The 20,988-nt window shown below is 41.8% G+C and overlaps 2 protein-coding genes across 7 annotated transcripts in view; one reads left to right on the forward strand and one right to left on the reverse strand.

The window, feature by feature from the left end:
- Window positions 1–20,988, reverse strand: part of LOC117567446 (calcium-binding protein E63-1) — a 49,450-nt gene that overhangs the window by 7,444 nt on the left and 21,018 nt on the right. For all 6 annotated transcript variants that reach the window (XM_034247455.2, XM_034247453.2, XM_034247454.2 and 3 more), the window contains one exon: window positions 17,925–18,068. In XM_034247455.2, the coding sequence (XP_034103346.1) occupies window positions 17,925–18,068 (144 nt within the window). The remainder of the gene's footprint in view (window positions 1–17,924; window positions 18,069–20,988) is intronic.
- LOC117570913 (villin-like protein quail) lies at window positions 12,601–15,608 on the forward strand. The gene is given in 3 exon segments (XM_052005304.1): window positions 12,601–13,417; window positions 13,420–13,614; window positions 13,617–15,608. Coding segments are annotated over 3 exon segments (2,646 nt in total). The 3' UTR covers window positions 15,251–15,608.

Genomic DNA, 20,988 nt, shown 5'->3' on the forward strand with positions numbered 1-20,988 from the left:
AGGTGTAAGGTGTAAGGTGGCCAGGTGGCAAGGTGTTCGAGCTGCAGTGTGCAGCCAAACGACATCCTTTTGTGTGGCCAATAACAAATGGCAGCAGCAGCAGCAGCAGCAACTGCTGCAACCAGTCAATGGCAAAACTGGCAACAGCTTCATGCCAAAATGCAATCAATTATTGGCAAATGCACCTGCTGCTGCTGTTGCTGTTGCTGACCTCAACGTGCAACGTGCAGCGGAAACGGAACTCGAGCTGCCGTGTGTTTGTGCTGCTTGATTGTTGCCCCTTAGCTGCAGCTGTCGATGACTCTACGGCTGCCTCCCTCGCTCTCTCTCTCTCTCTCTCTACCTCACTCTCTCCCTCTCGCTCACTCTTTAGTGCATTTGGCTTGTAAAACATGCAATAAACATTGAGCGCTGTCTTTGACTATACAAAATGGCAGCAAACACAACAACAACGAGCACAATAAGCACATGTACTACCATGTATTTATGTTCCTCTCTCTATCTCTCTCATTCTCTCCGTGTTTATGTGTGTGTGCATTGGCTGTGAAATAAATTACCTCAGACGACACACATGGCAGCTGACCATTAATTAAATGTCGAACAGCATTCACTTTAATGCTTTCACTTTAAACAGCCAAATATACATATAACATGTTCTACGTTGCGTATACTTAACGCGTTTCGGCAAAATACGTGATTTTTTGTGTTATAACAAAGTTTTAATGCGTTTTTTTTGCTGTCAATTTTTTACTAGTAGTTTCGGTTCGTTTTAGTTTCGTTTTTATAATACAAATTCATTAAAAGTTGATAACGGCTTTTTTTGCAATTCACATAAAATACCATAAATAAAGTTTTGGGCAAAACGTAAAATACGCTGTTTGAAGTGTTAGCATACATATGTTGTTTGCATTTAATATATTTAATTAATATTTGAGAAGTTGATAAAGGCTTTTAATGAAATTCACGTGGAATAAATTGATTCAATATAAGTGGAAAAAAATAGAATACACTCTTAGTAATTGTAATAAATTTGGTTATCTTTTGAACTACAGAACTATAATATTAGAATAAACTTTACTTATTTTTAAAATTTTTTCAGTTTGTTTTATTTATGTGGCAGGCGACAAATTCTGGAAATTCTATGTTGTTAACTTTCATTATATATTATCTAAACTTTCAAAGGCTTTTATCGCTAAATTATGAATTTATTTTATGTGTTTTCGTAGTTTCTTATTTTATTCTCTTTAATTTGAATTCTTTAAACTATATTACGTAATATTGCGCTTTTCCCTCCCTTATGGAGTTCATCAAAATAAAAAACCGAGTTTTGGAAAGCACTCTTTAAAATTGAAATGCATTTGGTTAGACGTTTATCGTCAAATTAATTTTATTTATTATTATTATTTTTTAATAAATTTAAGAAACTTTATCGTCAAATGATTTTTGTTTGTTAACATTTTTAATAAATTTAGTGAACTTTTCTCTAAAGATATTTTACAAACTTCAAGGAGCTTTTGCTGAATGAATATTTTTTATTATTATTTATATTTAACAGCTTTTCTATCTTCCTATTTTCTTCTTATGAACACAATATTGTCTAACCTACAACAAGCTATTAGAAAGGCTTTTATTGTAAAGTGATTAATAAATCACTAGACATTCGTTTATCATAGTTTATTCTTTGGGATTTAAGAAGGTACTCTTTTCAAATGTTTCCTGGCTTTAATTAATCCTCGTGAATAGCAATTAATTTGCACAAATTGACTTTGCTTGAACTTTTGTTTAAAATCGCATTAAACTGAGCTGCTTTTAAACACCAACTTATCTGATAGACTGCGCCAATTCACATGACTTGGCTTTAACTTCGATTGATTTTCCAGTTTGGCTGTTAATGTATTTTGCCCTTTTGCTATCTAGGCCAACACAGTTGGAATACTTTTCTGATGCTTTCTTTTTTTTGGTGTTTTCTTTGTTGCATGCCAATTCCATTTGAGTTGAATTAACCTCTCTTCACACCCTCTTCTTCCCTCCCCCGTTTTGCCCCTTTTTTTCCGTAGAAGCATTTGCATTTTTTTTTGCTGTTCTGTTCGAAGCTTTGATCAGAATTTGCTCGGCATCTTAAGCTGTATTTAATTTAGGCCATTTGATGTAGACGCCCCGCTGCCTGCGACCCGCGGGAGTCTATTTGTTATGCAAATTTGCAAAAAACCGCAGCGAAGAAGCTGAGAGAGAGAGAGGTGAAAAGCAAATTGGCAACGAGCTGGCTGGCATTTCCATGCTGATTCGATTAGATAGCGACTTCAAAGTTTACCGAATGCACAAAGGCAATTTCAATTTGTGTGGACACTCGCCACCAGACAGCAGAGGGGGTTGCACGCAAGGGAGGGGGAGGGGGAGAAGTTGAACCTGTTGGTGGCATTTGGCCATAATGCGTGGAGACAGTCGTGTCTTTGACATGCGGTCGCATACATGTTTCGTAGTGCAAACTAATTTAGCAGCGCATAAATACAACCACAAAACAGACGCACACATACACACGCACACACACTTGCGCTCAACCCGTGTGGATGGCGGGCAATAGAATTCCTCCACAGTATACCCGCTTGTCGTACGAGGCGACTAAAGGGTGAACAAAAACGGTGTTGGTCGTGACCGATTGGCGCCTCACAGCGGAAAGACTCTGACTGCCTCTAACTTGGTAGGGGCCAGATCGATTCCAATCGTAGCTCGACAAGTAGCTCGCTACCGCCGACCACTAGGGTCAGGTAACGCCCGGGTAGCCCTCTGAACACCCGTCCAAGGGCCAGCAAAAGCGAGAAGGCGATCATGGTCTGGCAGTGAGACCTTAAACAAATGCTATGGGTGATTCCCAGAAGATAATAATCAATATGGAAGGTCCTAAAGGAACCAACCTTACGGTGCAGGGAGTCGGATCCCCAGTACCGGCGATTTCGAGGGGTGAGCAAGCGGGCCCCCGGTCGTCGAAATCCTTTGACCGCAATGCCTCGGTGGTGGCGAACTTGGCCACCGACGCAGATAACATGACAAGCGCCCTACACAGGAGAGTGAAATACGGCGAGAGCGGATATAGTTCGGAGCCCATATTTAATCCTTTCCAGGGCAGTAAGAAGACGATTAGATCTCCAAAGGCAAATCCGAAGGATCCTACAGAGGAACCCACGTGTTCGGTGGCCCCACAGAATAGAGGAGGGGAATCGCAAGGAGCCGTTATCGATAGTACTCGAAGCTTCGACGTGTTGGGAGAAAAGATAAGAGCTCTTAGCAAGATGTTGGAAGGTAGACGCACAATCCACCAACCAATGAGGAACCTGATCGATAACATCATGGAGCTTTACGCGGCAGTGGATGAAGAGAGGGCAGCGAAAACATCTCCGGAGCCAAGGGCTGCAGAAGGCAAGAGAACCAGAGAGGAGAGAGGCGACAAGGTGTCACCGCCGCCTACACCCAAAAAACCAAGAGGGCAGGTTCACAAACCCAAACCGGCGGCAGCTCCTCAAGAGAGGCCGCAAATCCACCAACCAGGCGTCGATACCAACAAGAGCAAGGAGTGGAAGAAGGTGCCAAAGCGGGCCAGAAGGACCAAATCAGCTAAGCCGGACGCAATAATAGTGAGAGGGTCCAACGACGTATCGTATGCTGACATACTGCGATCCGTGAAAGCCGAGCCAAAGCTGAAGGAGCTTGCCAACCATGTCAGAGGCATACGGAAAACAGCAAAGGGTGAACTTCTCTTCGAGCTCGAAAAGTCAGCAGACCCAATCACGAAGGGTATACACGAGGCAGTCCAAGACTTCCTGGGCCCTAGTGTAGAGGTGATAGCGCTGACGGAGTCCTCAGTCATAGAGGTGAAGGACATAGACGAAGTGACATCTGAGGAGGAACTTCTGGAGGCACTAATAACACAGTTCGGAGAGGTGAGGATCACAAAATCCTGCATTGTCTCATTCCGGAAGGCCTACGGAGGAACGCAGACAGCAACGCTGAGACTCCCAGTCGATTCGGCCAATAAGATGGTAGAAGCTGGCAAAGTGCGAGTAGGCTGGGTTATCTGTCGCATAAGAAGGAAGGGTTCAGCTAGTCCGCTGCTTTAAATGCATGGATTTCGGTCACGTAGCAAGTAGATGCACCGAAACAGTTGAGTACAAGGACACATGCTTCAGTTGTGGGGAAACAGGCCACAAGGCGAAGCTATGCAACAAGGCCCCAAAATGTATACTCTGCAGCAGAAAAGGAGAGAAGGCAGTAGACCACCCGGCGAATAGCAGTAGGTGCCCATACCTCAAAAAAGCGCTCAGCAAAACAAGCGGAAGATGACACGGTTCTATCAACTGAACCTGAACCACTGCGAGGCAGCACAGGACCTGCTTATGCAAAAAGTTAGAGAGACAAGGACAGACGTGGCTATATTGAGCGAACCCTATCGCATTAAATCCTCCAACACTTGGGTTGGAGATAAATCGCGTAAGGCAGCCGTCTGGAGTTGTGGGCAGCAGGCCCCACCAGCTACCGAGGTCATGGCCCAAAACGGCTTTATCCGTGCCAAGGTACAGGGTCTGTACATATACAGTTGCTATTTGGCCCCGTCACTCAGCCAGGCGGACTACAACAGCATTCTCGACAAGCTGGTCAACGATGCGAGAAGTAAAACCCCGTGCCTCATTGCTGGAGACTTCAATGCTTGGGCGACCGAATGGGGAAGCACATGCACCAACTCAAGAGGTAGGGCAGTCCTGGACTCTGTTGCTCTACTAGATGTAGTACTCCTAAATCGGGGGGGTGCAAACACATTTAGTAGAGGAACGGCAGGTTCAGTGATTGATCTGACTTTTGTGAGTAGCTCACTAGCCCCGAGAGCCTCCTGGAGTCTTAGCAGTGAATACACCCATAGTGACCACCAAGCTGTAATTACGGAAATTCACAGACACTCCTCCCCCTCGGTACCCAACAGGCCAATCCGATACAGAGCAGAAACTTTCGATAAAGAGATTTTCGAATCCATGCTCCATGGACTGGAGATCAACGGCTCGGCAGCAAACAGCACGAGGCAGCTCATGTCCAAGCTAACCCAGGCATGCGATGCATCAATGCGTAAAGCAGGACGAGGTACAAAGCACCAACCTGTATACTGGTGGAACCAGGATATCGCCAAGGCCCGCAAGGATTGCTTTCAGGCACGACGAAGGTACCAGAGGACCCTTACACTTGGATCCCACAGAGCAGACGCCCATCACCAGGCACTGAGGGAAAAAAGGCGCATATTGAAATCGCTGATTAAAAGCAGCAAGAGGAAGCTGTTCCTAGAGCTTTGCGACGAAGCCGACGCCGACCCCTGGGGTTCAGCCTACAAACTGGCTATGAAAAAACTCCACGCATTCAGACCAGCTTGCCCAACATGCCCAGAACTATTGGCGGAAACAGTAGCACACCTATTCCCAAGCCAGCCGAGATCGGCATATGGGATGGCTACCGATACTGCGACGTTCGCCCAAGTGACAGAGGATGAAGTCCTGTCGGCAGCACGATTGATCAAGCCAGGGAAAGCTCCAGGCCCAGACGGAATACCGAGTGCAGTTGCTAGAAAGGCCCTCGAGATCCAACCAAGGTGCTTCGCCTCCACCTTTAGCAAATGCATGCTGGAAGGAGTGTTTCCTAATGTCTGGAAGATACAAGACCTGGTCCTAATACCAAAAGGGTGGCTTGTTGCCACCTGAAGACCCTTCCGGGTACAGACCCATTTGTCTGCTCGATTCGGTAGGCAAGGCTCTCGAGAGAGTAATCTGCGCGCGACTCAATGCAGAGATTGACAGAGTTGGGGGTCTCTCTGAGTCGCAGTTTGGCTTCCGGAAGGCCCGATCAACAAGGCACGCAATCCAGGAGGTGACAGACCTGGCAAAAAAGGCCATAGAAGGCAAACGCTGGCTGTGGGGTGAAAAAGAGTACTGCCTGGTAGTAACCCTAGACGTCAGGAATGCGTTCAATTCAGCGAACTGGGAAAAGATTATGCAAAGTCTGAACAACCTGAGCATAAACCCATACCTGATAGGCATAATAGGAAGCTACCTAAATGGCAGAATTCTTCGCTACCAAACCAGAGAAGGAACGAAAACGTACGAAGTCACAGGAGGAGTCCCACAGGGATCGGTCCTCGGCCCGACCCTCTGGAATCTCATGTACGATGGCATTCTACGGCTGAGACTTCCACCAGGCGTGAAAATGATCGGGTTTGCGGACGATGTGGCGATAGTGGCAGTAGGCAAACACCTACGTGAACTGGAGATAACCACCAACAGGGCAATCGTACAGGCCCAAGAATGGCTAACCAATGCAGGATTGAGCCTAGCAGAGCACAAAACGGAGGCGGTACTCATAAGCTCGAGGAAGACCGTGGAAACCGCGAACCTGACGGTAGGTCGTACAGTCATAACTTCCCGACCGTACATCAAGTACCTGGGGGTTATACTAGACCACAGATTGTCCTTCAAGGTACATCTGAAGCTAGTAGCCGACAAGGCATCAGTGGCATGCTCTGCATTGGCCCGAATAATGCCAAATACCAGAGGTCCGAAGGAGTTGCGCCGCAGACTCATCAGTGGTGTAGTGCGTTCGATAACCACATACGCAGCATCAATCTGGGTAGGTGCAATCGAATGCAGGACGTACACGAGGGATATACAAGCGGTATACAGGACGTGCGCGCTCAGAATCACAAGTGCGTTTCGCACTGTGTCGGGTGAAGCCGCCGAAGTACTGGCAGGTCTGATGCCTTTTGATATCCACGTCCGAGAACTCGTGCTGAACAGTAACACCCACAGCGGAAGCAGAGCAGCGAACAGGCAGATTTCCCTAAGCGAGTGGCAGCGCAGGTGGAGTTCATCCAACAAAGGCGCATGGACGCGTACCCTCATCCCGGGAGTGAGTGAATGGGTAAATAGGAAACACGGACAGGTGAACTACTACCTGACGCAACTTTTGAGCGGACACGGCTGTTTTAAAGACTACCTCTTCCGTTTTGGGCATGAGGCAGACCCACTCTGTCCCAGATGCGGGATAGGATACCCGGAAGACGCCGAGCACGTGTTTTTTAACTGTCCGAGATTCAGAAGGGAACGAGAAAGTGTGGAACGGAAGTATGGGGAACCGGTGACGCCATCGAATCTTGTATACCACATGCTGGCAAACATGGACAACTGGGAGGCTGCAGATGAAATGGCGAACGCAGTCATGAAGGAGCTACGGCGGGAAGAAAGATCCCGGAGAACGGAAGACGGCCAATAAGGCCATACTCTCCGCCGAAGTAATACTTAACGGTCGTTCCGGCGGAGAAGTAGACAGGAGTTTAAACAGGCATAGTCCTGGTTTCGCAAGGGCCACTTGTACGTACCGCGGTGCGTCAACGTCCTTGTTAAAAAAAAAAAAAAAAAAAAAAAAAAAAAAAAAAAACACACTTGCGCTCACTCTCACATACACCCACACACTCTTGCACACACATTTAGAGAGCACCACATGAAGCTAAATGTTGCCTGTTTGGCTTTTTGGCACTTAACAAGTCGCAAACACGCAATGGCGATTTTATGCCCCGACTAAAACAGATTGAATCAATGCACTATGGGGAATATGACTAGTTTCAGTGGCAGATTTTCTAATGCGTTTTTTTTTTGCTTGGGTTATATATACCCATATACAGGCTGTAATAACCAATAAAGCCTACTCAACAAAATGTTTGGTCGTATTCAATTTGTAATTTTAAGTTAAGTTTATTAGAAGCTATAAGTTATTTATAAGCTATTTTTAATTTTATTATATTTTTCCTTAACACTGATATTTTAATGCATCCATATTTGCTAAAATATTTAGTTACCCAAAATTAAACAAATAGTTGTGAATACAGTGCTTCATTCCTAACAAATTGAAATAGCAAACAGGAGTTAATTAGAATTGAAAACTCTATAACATGATTTAGACACTTAGTGAAAACATGAGTGATAAGCATTTAGTTAACATTTTCATGTATTACTTTTTTTTGTTGAAAATTTATTAATTTGAAAATGCTCTGTGGAATTAACATTAATGTTTGGACTATCTGTTCGCTCCTAAGAGATGACTTTAACAGTCAATAGAGTTAGAATGTAACGTTAACATTTCTGTTAAGTAATTAAACATTATGATCACGGTTGCCACTTTTGGTACAAATGTACCAAAACTGGTACATTTTTTATGCGTTGGTACATTGGATCATTTTTTTTCAATTTGGTACATTTTCAATATGCCTGGTCTAGAATTTAAATTTTTCACAAAATTTTATGTTCACACATATTATTTTAACAAAGGGCTCTGTTCCACCAGACACAAATTTTTTATCAGTTAGAAATTGAACTATGACTAACACTGGAAAATATCGCATACAGTCGATTTGCGATGTATTGTGTCAATTGAGAAAATATGTATGCGCCAATCTAAGGTCTATAACAACGTAAATAGTTATATATTGTGAATCACAATTTGTGAAATACAAAAAATCTTTCGTGAAAAAATTGGTGGTACATTTTTGCTAAAATTGGTACATTTTTTCAAAATTTTGGTACAAAAAATTATTTTGGAATGGCAACCGTGATTATGATCTACTATATGTTAGGATTGGACGCTTCAGTTAACATTTCTGCTATGTAATTTAACATTTTAATCTATTCTGAATGTGTAAAGTTTACACTGTAAACTTCAAAATCTTATATGCAGGGTTGCCAATTTGTGGGGAATTCCCCAAAGTGCGGGGAATTTTAAGTTGATTGGGGATTTATTGGGGATTGGCATTATGTGGGGAAAATGCGGGGATTTTTACATTTTTGATTTCCTGTCATTTATAAATTTGTGACAGCACAAAAATTAGACGATGAATGGCGAGCTCACGCAATGCTGGATTTTTGTCAACATGGGCTTGAACTTTCAAAATAACATTGATGCTGAATGTTACTAGAGTAAATTGTTTCGTCTGAAAAACGCTGCGGGAGAATACTTGTTTCCAAATATGAAAATTGTTATTTCGTCGTTGCTGATACTGCCTTTTTCAAATGCATCGGTCGAGCGCAAATTTAGTGTTCTTAAGAATTTGAAAACGGAAAACCGGAATCGAATGAATACAGATACTGTTGTATCATTTATGGCTGCAAGAGAAGGCATTAAAAAACTAGGCGGCAGCGTCAAGTTCAACCCGTCAAACAAAATTCTATCCACAAAAATATGGAAAACAATATGAATGTTAACTGTTTGAGTTTTTATTTTAATTAATTAAAAATACTAATATGAGTTATACTCAGCTTTTTATACTTTCATTTAAAAAAACCTATGTGGGGAATTTGTGGGGAATCAGCGGATTTTTGTCCCCAAATTGGGGAATTTTATCCCGATTTTTGGGGAAATGTATAAATTTGCATTGGCAACCCTGCTTATATGTTAAGACTAGCTGTTAAGTTAACATTTCTGTTATGTAATTGATGATCTTTTCTTACTATATTATAATAAATATATTATAAGTTTGCTCACTTGTTAGTATTGACTTTATTTCAAAAGAACAGTTCAAATTTCCCATAGTGCAATATTGCGGGGGTGCTTGTGTATGTGTGTGTGTTGGTGTGTGTGTGTGTTATGTTGTGCCTCGCGAATAGCACGCAATCTGTGTAGCCGCTGCCAAAGCCATTTAAATTATTTTAATGCATTTAAAGGGCACTTTCGGTGCACAGGCCATAACATAACATTTTGTTGCCTGTCCATTTTAGCCTTAATTAATTTGTGGTCGAAAAAGCGCGACGCAAATGTCAGCTCCATCCACTTTCACTTTCACTTCCACTTCCCCATCCACTCCACTTCAAGTGCCGCATTGCGTTTCGTTCCAGCTGCTTATGCGACAATTGACCCCCAGGTTAAGCACTCTGCACTCTCAACGTGCTCCTTTGCGCCTTTTTATGGGTGTGTGTTGGTGTGTGTGTGTGTGTGCTTGAGCCCCGTGGCCACATAAAGACGCGCATAAATAAGTTGGCCAATGGTTGGAGCAAAAGGCGATTTCTCCCTTCGCACTTACAGCTAAATCAGTGTGCAGTACTCTTGGGCAGGAGTGAAACCCAAGGAATGTAAATGAAGCCATAAAGTGCGCGCTTTACGCAGCATTCAACAGTTTTGCTTCTTCTTTTGCTGTTGCTGTTGTTGCTGTTTCTGTTGTTGTGCCAAATTGATAAAAAATGTGTTTGCACAGCAACGAAAAACAGCAAAAGCTGCAGAAAATGTGTCGAAAACAGCGCAGAGCAGACAACAAAAGCTTCCTCCACGATTTGTTGCTAAAATATTGACACTACGTGGCAGTGGCAAAATAACAACAACAACACGAAAAAAAGAGAAGAAAATAAACAATTGCGCGCAATAATGTCAATAATTTATTATTTAAATTTCCCACATTTCTAGGCGTATTTATGCTGGCCATCGACAAGTACTTGGCATCCCAAATGATACGCTTACTTATGCCGAATTTATGAGAGAATGCTTCTCAAGAGACTCGTAGATTGCAAAAAATAAGTTCAAGTTGCGATATTTGCTTATCGCTCTTAATTTGCATTAAAGCAAATTTAATTTATTGCTCGATTCAGTAGTAAAAGGTGTTTAACTAAGTTGTGTTATAGTCATTGGGTACATTATTTATATAATATTATTAAATATTAAATTATTATCTATAGGCAGTTTAATCTGTCTTATTATTGGTAACAGAATACTAATTAATTTAGTAAGAAATTCGATAACTCGAAAATAAAATAGTACATTGACAGGAAAAAGAAAAAGCGTGAAAAACATAGCATACTTTTTGGGGCAGCTTAGTATTGAGCTTGCTTTATTTTACGCATTACATAGAAAAAGAGAACTTGAAAGGATTCACCCACTGGAGCTTCGTTTCAAATGTATATAGAGTGGGAGACAAATAATGAAATGAAATACACGCGTTGTGAAATATCTTTTTGTTATACGAGCATCCGTATTATTCAAAATATATAAGACGTTAATACTATAACTGCTACTACAATAGTGTATATATAAAGCTTAAACAATTTTAAAGCTGGATTACGCAGCCATATTTTTATAAGAAAATTGGTTTAATGAAATAAAAAACTACCATAATTATAGTAAATAGCCTACAGAAAAATAGTCTACAGAAAAATATCAATTTTTTAATCAAATACAAATTATATTACGCATTTGTTTTATAGGTTTTTCGTTGGAATTCTATCTGTGACGCATATTGCGATACGCTTAAGGTAATTATATTTCTCCTGTTCATCATTTCATTCAATATAAATGGTAAGCCTGGAGCATATACTTTGACATGTAATGCAATAACTTTTAAATAACCATTAAAATATATGAAATATGAAATAATATAACGAGAACTGACGCAAAAAATTCTAATTAGGCAATTCGCTCAATTGTGAAATTAATTCGTGTAAAATAGTTTTTCCGCAATATTCATTTTCGCAGAAGATAAACTTTAGCGTATTAAATTTATATCAAATTGCATTTTTTTGCTTGCAAAAACTTTTTATCATCATCATTAAAATTTATATTTGCTTTTCTTTAGATAAAATTTCGCATGATTTCATTAAATTTATTAATATAGCTTTTCTATAACACTGTCGGGAGCAGCAGACAGCGCATGTTAATGCAATGCTGTGACAGCGTCTGCCAGCAGCGCTGCATCTGCCGGCAGCGCTGTATGCTCGCTGTTAGCGATCGCTTGCAGTTCGATCGGCTAATTGTTTGTCTCTCTTGCTTTGTCTTTCAATTGTAAACTCTTGTATATCGTGTCGGTGGCGAAGCTTGAAAGTGTTCAAGTCACAGCCAAATAATCCAAAGTGGTGGTTACATATACGAACATATGTGCCATTTAATAAACATTTAATTTGAATTCGCGTGTTTTATTTATAAACAATAGACGTGCGAATAAAAGCTACTAAAAAAGCTTAGTAGCTCAACATTTGGAGGCCCCAGCCGAGAGCATAGACAAGCGACGGAGAGCGGAGAAGGTTCGCAAGCAACGGAGCAACGGCGAACATGCGTAAACAACGGAGAATGCAAGAACAGAAATGCACCGCTTGTTAAATATATATACATATATGTACATATGCGAACCTTCTCCGCTCTCCGTCGCTTGTCTATGCTCTCGGCTATTCCGCTGTCGCAGCTGCGTACATTGCCCTTGCTGCTCTCTCTTATGCTCTCGGTTTGTGTGATCTAAATCAGCTAATCAACTGATTAACTTTGAACAGCTGCTGTGCGTAAGCAACTCGCGCGCGTTTGTGATCGCGGTTTTGACGCGTTTTCCGTGGTGCGCTTCACTTTAAGCTGCTGCTGTGCTTAAGCAACTAGCGCGCGTCTGTGATCGCGAGTTTGACGCGTTTTGTCTTGCTTTGAACTGCCGCTGTGCATAAGCAAACCGCGCGCGTTTGTAATCGCGGTTTGACGCGTTTTTCTTGCTGCGCTGCACAGTAAGTTTGCCATACAAAGTGAGCAATTGCCAGTTAGCAAAAGTGCGGTTAACTGCTAGCAATGGAAAACTCGATAAACGAGCAAGCGACTACTGTCGAAAGTCGCGCGCGGTTTTTCAAGCGGAAGGTTCTATCGCTCTATGATAGCCTTGTGAGACTCGATGCGTCGCTTTCTGAAGTTAGGCTAGCTACATGTAATTCATCTGAATTAGCAGTATGGTTGGAGCTATTAGAACGTGCTCAAGCTTCATTTGACTTAGCTCAGAATGCGCTGGAGGAGATTGACTATAATGAGATCGGTAGTGAAACGCGGGACAATTTCGATGAGCGTTTTCTTGAAGTGAAATCGCGTGTTCGGACGCATTTTGACAGTCGTGAGCGTCAATTGATTGGGTCGCCCACATCGCGGCGTGATGAGACCATCGATCCTTCGGCTAATGGCCTCGGTGCCCGCGCTAATAGACGTCGTCTACCCGAGCTCAAACTTCCCACGTTCGGTGGAGATTATAAGGAGGTGCGTCCAAACACAATACCCGACTTGAAGGTGGATGTCACATTCCGCCAGGTGCCGAAGCATGCGTTAACCTTTGAGCTGTGGAAGATCGACGAGGTTCGCCTAGAAGCCGTTGCTCGAGCACAATATGGAACATTCTACGACAACTGTGCGTACATCATTTATGCATCGAGTTTAGTGGGACACTATGCGAATCACGAGACCATCACACGCGAGCAAAAGCCGAATGTGCCGTTGGAGCGTTACATACATTATTGGCTGGGCAGCAATATCAGCGAACAGAATCGCTCGAATGTTGTGCACAAGATTCAGGAGCTGGACTCGTATCTAGGCAATGTGGCGTCCATTTATCGCGAGACGCAGAATCACGAAGCGCACGCTTTCTCTCCTACTTCAAGAAGGGTTACGATGTACTCTCTGGCGCCTTGATCAACTCGGTTCAAAAGGTGCGCCTCTTTCAGCTGTACGGTCGCAAGTGGCTGCATGCTATTGAGCTGGCTGAGATTGAGTGGTCACACTTCAATTCGGATTACATCATGGTGCTGCAGATGGAGGCCATCACTTTGTGTGGATTGGACGCTCGAGTGCCTCGATTGAGCGTCGAAGTGCGGTCGCCTGGGTGCAGCGACAGCGTGGCAAGGATTCTGACACTATTTGCATCGTTGGCGATGGCTACGAGCAGTCGATGAGTGCGGAGCACAAGCAGGCATGGAATATGGTGTTGCCACTGCAGCAACGTCGTGTCTTTCAATCCAATCAGCAGCTGGACAGCAACAGCTATGACTCCAAGACCAATGACGATATCAATGGCAGCAGCAACAAGTTTCGCATTTACAAGTGCAATCAACGTGGGCGATTGCATCTCGATCAACTGCACGTGGGCATGCCCAGCAAGGATGATCTAAGCGATGCGCATGGCGTCTATCTGCTCGACAACTATGGTCAAAGCATTTGGCTGTGGGTTGGCGCCCAAGCCACTCAAGCGGATGCTCTCACGGCCATGGGCAATGGGCGTGCATTTGTGAAGAAAAAGAAGTATGCAAACAGCACGCTCGTGGTGCGTGTGCTCGAGGGACAGGAACCCGTGGAGTTTAAGCGTTTGTTTGGCAACTGGCTGACGGTGTGGCAGGATAGCACACGAGGCCACAAGCCTGTTTCCATCAAGTTTGGCAAATTGGATGCGGTTCTGCTGTGCGAACTCCCCAAGATGGCAGCGGACACACAGTTGGTGGACGATGGACGTGGCGAGCGTGTTTTGTATCGCATCTTTGGCGATCAACTGGTCGAGCTGCCGGCCACCAAAGTGACGTTCTTCACCACCAACTCCTCCTATGTGGTCAAGTACACCGTTCAGTGTGCCACCGTTGTGGCCGCTGATCTGGCCAGTGTGGGCGTCAAGAGTATCATCTACCAGCGTAACGGTTCGGAGGCATCTGCGGAGACAATTGCCAAGGCAGATAGCTTTGCCATGGCTAGTTTCGAGTCGATGCAAGGTGCGGAGGCGATGTTTGTGCAGCTCTACGAGTTCAATGAGACGCCACATTTCTTGCAGCTCTTCGAGGGCAAACTGATCATAATGCGAGGTCAACGCAGCGAGCTGCTGCGCTCCAATAACAATCACAATTGGGACTTCAAGACCAATATTATGCTGGAGACCTTTTTGCTGAAGATCTATGGCGATGCCAGCTACAACTCCAAGGCTGTCGAAGAGCATCCATTGTCAGCGATCAGCTCCAAGGATTGCTATAATATTAATAGTCGTCCATTCCTATCCATTTCAGAGAGTCCTGACGATTTGGATGTGCTGACTCCCGCTCATCTATTGTTTGGTGGTCCTCCAACCGTGATTCTAGAGCCCGACCTAACTATGCTGGACTACAATCGGTTGGATGGTTGGCAGCGTGTCACTCAGCTGCAGCAGGTCTTTTGGACTAGATGGCGGGAGGAGTATCTGACTCTTCTCCAGAAAAGATCCAAGTGGCGCACTCCTGATCGTCGTCTCCAAGTCAACGACTTGGTCTTGGTGAAGGACGAAAATTTGCCTCCTCTTCGGTGGCCGCTAGCCCGTGTCATGGCGCTCATCCCTGGCAAGGACGACGAGTGTCGAGTTGCCGACTTAAAGACGACGTGTGGCAGCACCCGGAGAGCCATAAACAAACTCTGTCTACTGCCCCTGAAGGATGATGTTGAAAGATAGGCTTTCAACGGCGGGAGTATGTCGGGAGCAGCAGACAGCGCATGTTAATGCAATGCTGTGACAGCGTCTGCCAGCAGCGCTGCATCTGCCGGCAGCGCTGTATGCTCGCTGTTAGCGATCGCTTGCAGTTCGATCGGCTAATTGTTTGTCTCTCTTGCTTTGTCTTTCAATTGTAAACTCTTGTATATCGTGTCGGTGGCGAAGCTTGAAAGTGTTCAAGTCACAGCCAAATAATCCAAAGTGGTGGTTACATATACGAACATATGTGCCATTTAATAAACATTTAATTTGAATTCGCGTGTTTTATTTATAAACAATAGACGTGCGAATAAAAGCTACTAAAAAAGCTTAGTAGCTCAACAAACACAGTTAAGCAAAAGTATAAAAATGAAATTTGCCTTAAAGAAAATTGGTAAGCTTTGGTAAATGAAAAGAATTTTTATTGTTGAAAAAGTCCTTACATTATTATTATTCATAGTTGCTTTTTAGTTTAAATTATGATTGATTCCATGTCAATTTAGTTGGGAGAAATTACTATGCAAAAATAGCTCAAATATTTGCTGATTATCTCAAATGCAATTAGCTTGAATAGAATTTGGTAAATCTTGGCAAAGAAGTATTTAATATATTTCATATTGCTATTGATTTATTTGAGTAATTTTAACAGCTAAATTAATACGTAAATTTAGCTTCATAAACTGCAGATTATCTAAATTCGCAGATGAATAGGGTTTTGATGTTTACAAAAGAATATAATATTCAATATGATAATTCAAAAAATGGTTCAAATTTAAATCGATTTCCCTAAATTTATAAATGACGTTTCCATGGAAAAGTTAAGGTAAATTACTAAGCAAATATAGCTCTGGAATCAGCTGCTTATCTCAAATTCAATTCGCTGGCAAATGAATGGGATTTTCTCCTTCAACAATACAATATTATGATCAGTTAAATTACTAAGCAAATACAGCTCATATATTTGCTGATTATCTCAAATTCAATTCGCTTAAAACGAAATTTCGTTAAACTTTGGCAAATGAATAGGATTTATGTTGTTGTTGTGGCTTGTCTGTGTTTTAAGCTCACGTGTCGACGGCTGTTGTTTGTTGTCATTGTTTGTAGAAGTCTCGCAAAGAAATGTGAATGCGAATGCAGGGCAGAGCAATGTGCAAATACAAACACAAATACACATAAAATATAAAATATATACTTATGTGAATGAGAATGTAGAATATATAGTTGAAAATGTGAGTTATGTGTGCTTATAGCGAGCCCTGCGGCGTCTGACAGTGGCAGGCATCAAAACAACTCTCGAGTTGTGTCAGCAACAGTTGCTGTTGCTTTGTTGTTATGCCGCGATGTATGTTTGTGTGTGTGACTGTGCCACAAAGCACGTGTGTGTGTTAGGTACTATATCAAATGGGCGATGTGCGTGACTGTGATTTCAATTCGCAGCTTTGTTGCATGGCTTATGGGGCAGCTTTTTGGCCTTCATATATGATCAACTTTTAATGCACTCGATAAATAATATTCGCAAAATGATGAGACAAATGATAATATAATTAATGAAATGCATTCAATGCAATTTGTTTGCCACACACAAATAAAGTTTGTGCAGACAATTTTCGCATTTGCATTTTGCAGCGCAAAATTCAATTTTCTGCAAGGCTGCATTAATTTAATTTAATTTTAATATGTTTTTGTGTCAGTGTGGAAAATGAATACTGAAAATGAATACTGAAAATGAAAATGAATAACAAGAAATGCCCATCAAAATAATATCAAATAAATTAAATCAACAATGTGCGGCCACAAGGCAAATGCCGACAAAACATGAACACGACAACCTTAACAACGAGACACAGCGAGCAGAACAGCGCTAGGACTCTAAGGACGAAGAGCGGAAGGAAGAAGCAGCAGAGTAAACAGAGGACAGTCCATTCCATGCCCAGCTGGCTGAACTCGGTCGCTGTTTTGCAAGGGCAACAAAAAAAGCGAAAAAAAAATGGAAGAAAACTAATAAAATGCGCTTTAAGAAAAGCGGAATGCGACGCGAGAAGAAGATGCCCCGCTTGGGAATTTCTATAATAAAAATTGCATTAGCTAACGAGTAAATTAAATGAAAAAACTTTACAAATTGGCTTAATGCGGATTGACAGTAGCTATTTCGCCATTTGACCGTTGCTGGTTGCTGGCGAAAGCTGGTCGAGCTTACGCATCGAAATTCGATTATACAATGGATCTAAACATGGTGTTAGCATCGTGATTGAATGGATTATAGTACTGCTATAACAACGCAGCATTTGCAAACTAATTAAACTGTTCAATTATTCACGAAACGAAGTGCACAATGGCAGGCAGCGTTGGCAACGTTACGTATACGTAATATTTGATATGCTTGTTGGGTCAACTTAATTAACTGGACTACTGTGTAGCTGCAGCACGTACTTGATTACGAATATATACACAATGCATCCTCACACACATACACACACACTCACTCACCACCCCACTTTCTTACACTTTCACACAAAACTTTGCTGCAGTCAGCAAACTGTTGCATTTCTTGACTTGATTTCTTGACTGCTCTAAGAAAACTTAAGCTCAAGTGGCTCGTTGTTGTTTTCACTCTTATGTTGTGTGTTTGGGTGGCACAAGTGGCACAAGCACTCACCTGAATGGCTCGCCTCCCGTATGAGATCATGTATGATTTCATCACGCACATTTATGCCCAGATTCTTGAGCATAAACTGCAGCTCATTTGCCGTGACGCGTCCATCTCGATTTCTGTCCAACAGATCAAATGCTGTGCGTAGATCTAAAAAAGTAGAAAGAAAAATAAATGATTAAAGTGTTGGGCGAGACATTTAGACATAAATCACTTTCTCATTCTCATACTTTGCTGCATAATTTGTGAATAAAGCGTGTATCTGAAGCAGACATCCTCAGCTTAAAGGCGCCCACATTGTCAGCCATTAATTGTGTGTAACAAAAAACACCAAGTTTGGAAAAACCAAAAAAAAATATATATATTACGTATACGCCAACGCAGCACATTCAAAGACTTTTACTACTTATACAAACTACAGTTGGCAGTTGGTTCTACTTTTCCGTTTTGCTATATTTCGGCGCGCACATAAAACCAAAAGCCTGTCATAAAAATCAAAGGCAATTCACCAGAAAGTGCGTGATTTTCAATGGAAATTTTCACAACGCAAAAGCGAAAAAGGAAAAGCGATAGCTACTAGCTAGAGAAATTCCCCCGGACTATGACGAAATTCATCGTTTTGACCTTGTTATTAATATTGTTGTTGTTTTCTGTTCTGTGTTCTACATTATTATGATTATTTCTCTATATGTAAATCAAAAGAAAATCACAATTCACTGATATGCTTTTAAAGCAATGCGCTGCGCACTGCGATTTTTGGTTGGTTTGGCAATGGGTTTTTCTGTGTGCTCTTATCCTGATTATCCTTAAACCATGTGCGAGCGAGCCTTGTGTGGTAATTAAGGCATTGTTTATGGCCTTGACGCTGTAGGCGACCTTCTCTTCGCATTCATCATATGCGGCACGCCAAGACAAGACCTTAATCTCAATGTGTATGTGTGTGTGTGTGTGTGTGTGAGGGAGACGGGGGATTATGGGGGTGTGGCCAAGGGTCGGGTGTCATGCCTGCAGCGCAGCTCAATGCCGAATCGATCAAACTTGCAGTCGACTTAGATTTGGGCCAAACTCCAATTGCAGTCAACAGACAAGCGCAACAAAAAAGAATAAGTTAGATAGCTACACTCGACCGTAAGATACCCGCTAATATAGATACCAGCTGAATATTAAATATACCACAAATTAATATACCACAAAAAATAGTAGTAATAGTGAATAGTATATTGATATACTACATTCTAACTAGTAAGAAAGCTACACTCGAGTGTGGGTGACTGTGTGATACTCGTTGCCCATTTTGAATAAATGGAAGCGATTTTAATTTTAAAATATATACCAAATCATTATACCGTGCAGATACTAAAAATATACCAAAAGCTATATTAATATAGTACTACATTCGAACAAGTTAGAATACTATTTCAAAATATACCTAGCTAATATACCGCAAAAATAGTAAAAATATAGCAAATATACCATTGAAGTACAACATTCGAAATATACCAGAGAAACTAAGACCCGTAGTAGGCAGGCAACACAAAAGTATTTCTTAAATAACTTTTACAACTTTTGTCTGAACAAAAATTTTCAGAAATCATAAATACTATATAATATTATATTTTATGTACCAAAATCACAATTCTAGCTTTAAAAGTAAGCATGTTATTAATTTTTTTTCAATTTGCGGGCACGAAAACGGGCGTGCCAAAAATTTGAAGTAAATTAGATCTGTGTGCAAACATAAGAAGTGCTGTCGAAAAAAAATTATATCTCCATCTCTTATAGTCTCTGAAATCTAGGTGTTCATATGGACGAAGAGACAGACGGACAGTCGGCCATATCGTCTGGGCTGTTGACGTTGATCAAGAATTTACATACTTTATGGGGTCGGAGATGCCAGCACAAAGTTATAATACCCATCTGCTCTATAGGTAGCAGGTATAAAAAAAGAAGGAAATTTTAGCAGCATAGAAAATACACGAATAATCTACAGCAAGTGTGAGTGTATGCGAGTGTAAAATTGCATGTAAATTGCAGCAAGCGATGTTTCCTCTGCTTCACTTCCGTTTTGGCTTTGTTACCACCAACACACACACACACACACACATAAACACACACTCACGGTCTCACCCACACACTCCAAACATCCGACACATATTCGCTGGCGCAGAGCTCCTGCGGTTGTTTTGTGTATGGCTTGTAATTGCGCACGTGTAAATACTTCACATATTGACACATTGACACCAATATTGAAGGCAGACATAAGCAAGCAAGCAAGCAAGAACATATTGAGGTTAGCTGCTGACGAGACGCTTCAATTTTTTGCATCGTGTCAGCTGCTGCAAATTTCCGCAACAAAAAAAAAAAGAGCGAAGCAAAGTCGATTGCTTTTTATGGCCCGAAAAGCACAAAAATCTACAACGAAAAACTTAAGCCATCTACGGGCTTATCTATCATCCTCTTTGCTACATAGCTTAACTAAGTATGTTGTTAACCCAGACGTAAGTAATCTGTTCATTCAGCTTACAATCTAACGAAATCAGCTACTTGAACTTTCCCAACTTTCCAGCTTGAAGTTTGACTTTGGTTTGCCAGCACGAGCAAACATTTGAATATGTTTTGCTGAGTTTTCACTCGTTTTACATAGTTATATACATATATACTGAGTAGTTGGAGAACTTCGTTAGCGCTGCTCAACGCAATGAAGGTGCAGGAATATCGTTAAGATAATATCTAACTGTGTTGTCGTTTGTTCACCTTCAGTCTGAGTCACTTAAAACGAATAATGCAGTCGCTGTTCTTTAACAAACTTTGCTTACGCTTGACTGCAATAGCATAGAACATTGTGTTGTTTAGATTATAGAGAATTACAAAACTCATTTTAGTTTATATTATTATATTTTAGTTTATATTATCCTTAAACTAAACAATGTCTAAGTGAGTCAGGAATTCTTAATAAAACACTTTTTATATGCTTCAGACTGACTCGATTAATACTAATAATCCAGTAGCTAACTTAGCTTATGTTTGGGTGCCAAACTATAGATAATTATACTATATACTTTATAATTAT

Source organism: Drosophila albomicans, chromosome 3 (assembly GCF_009650485.2).
Source record: "Drosophila albomicans strain 15112-1751.03 chromosome 3, ASM965048v2, whole genome shotgun sequence".
NCBI lineage: Eukaryota > Metazoa > Arthropoda > Insecta > Diptera > Drosophilidae > Drosophila > Drosophila albomicans.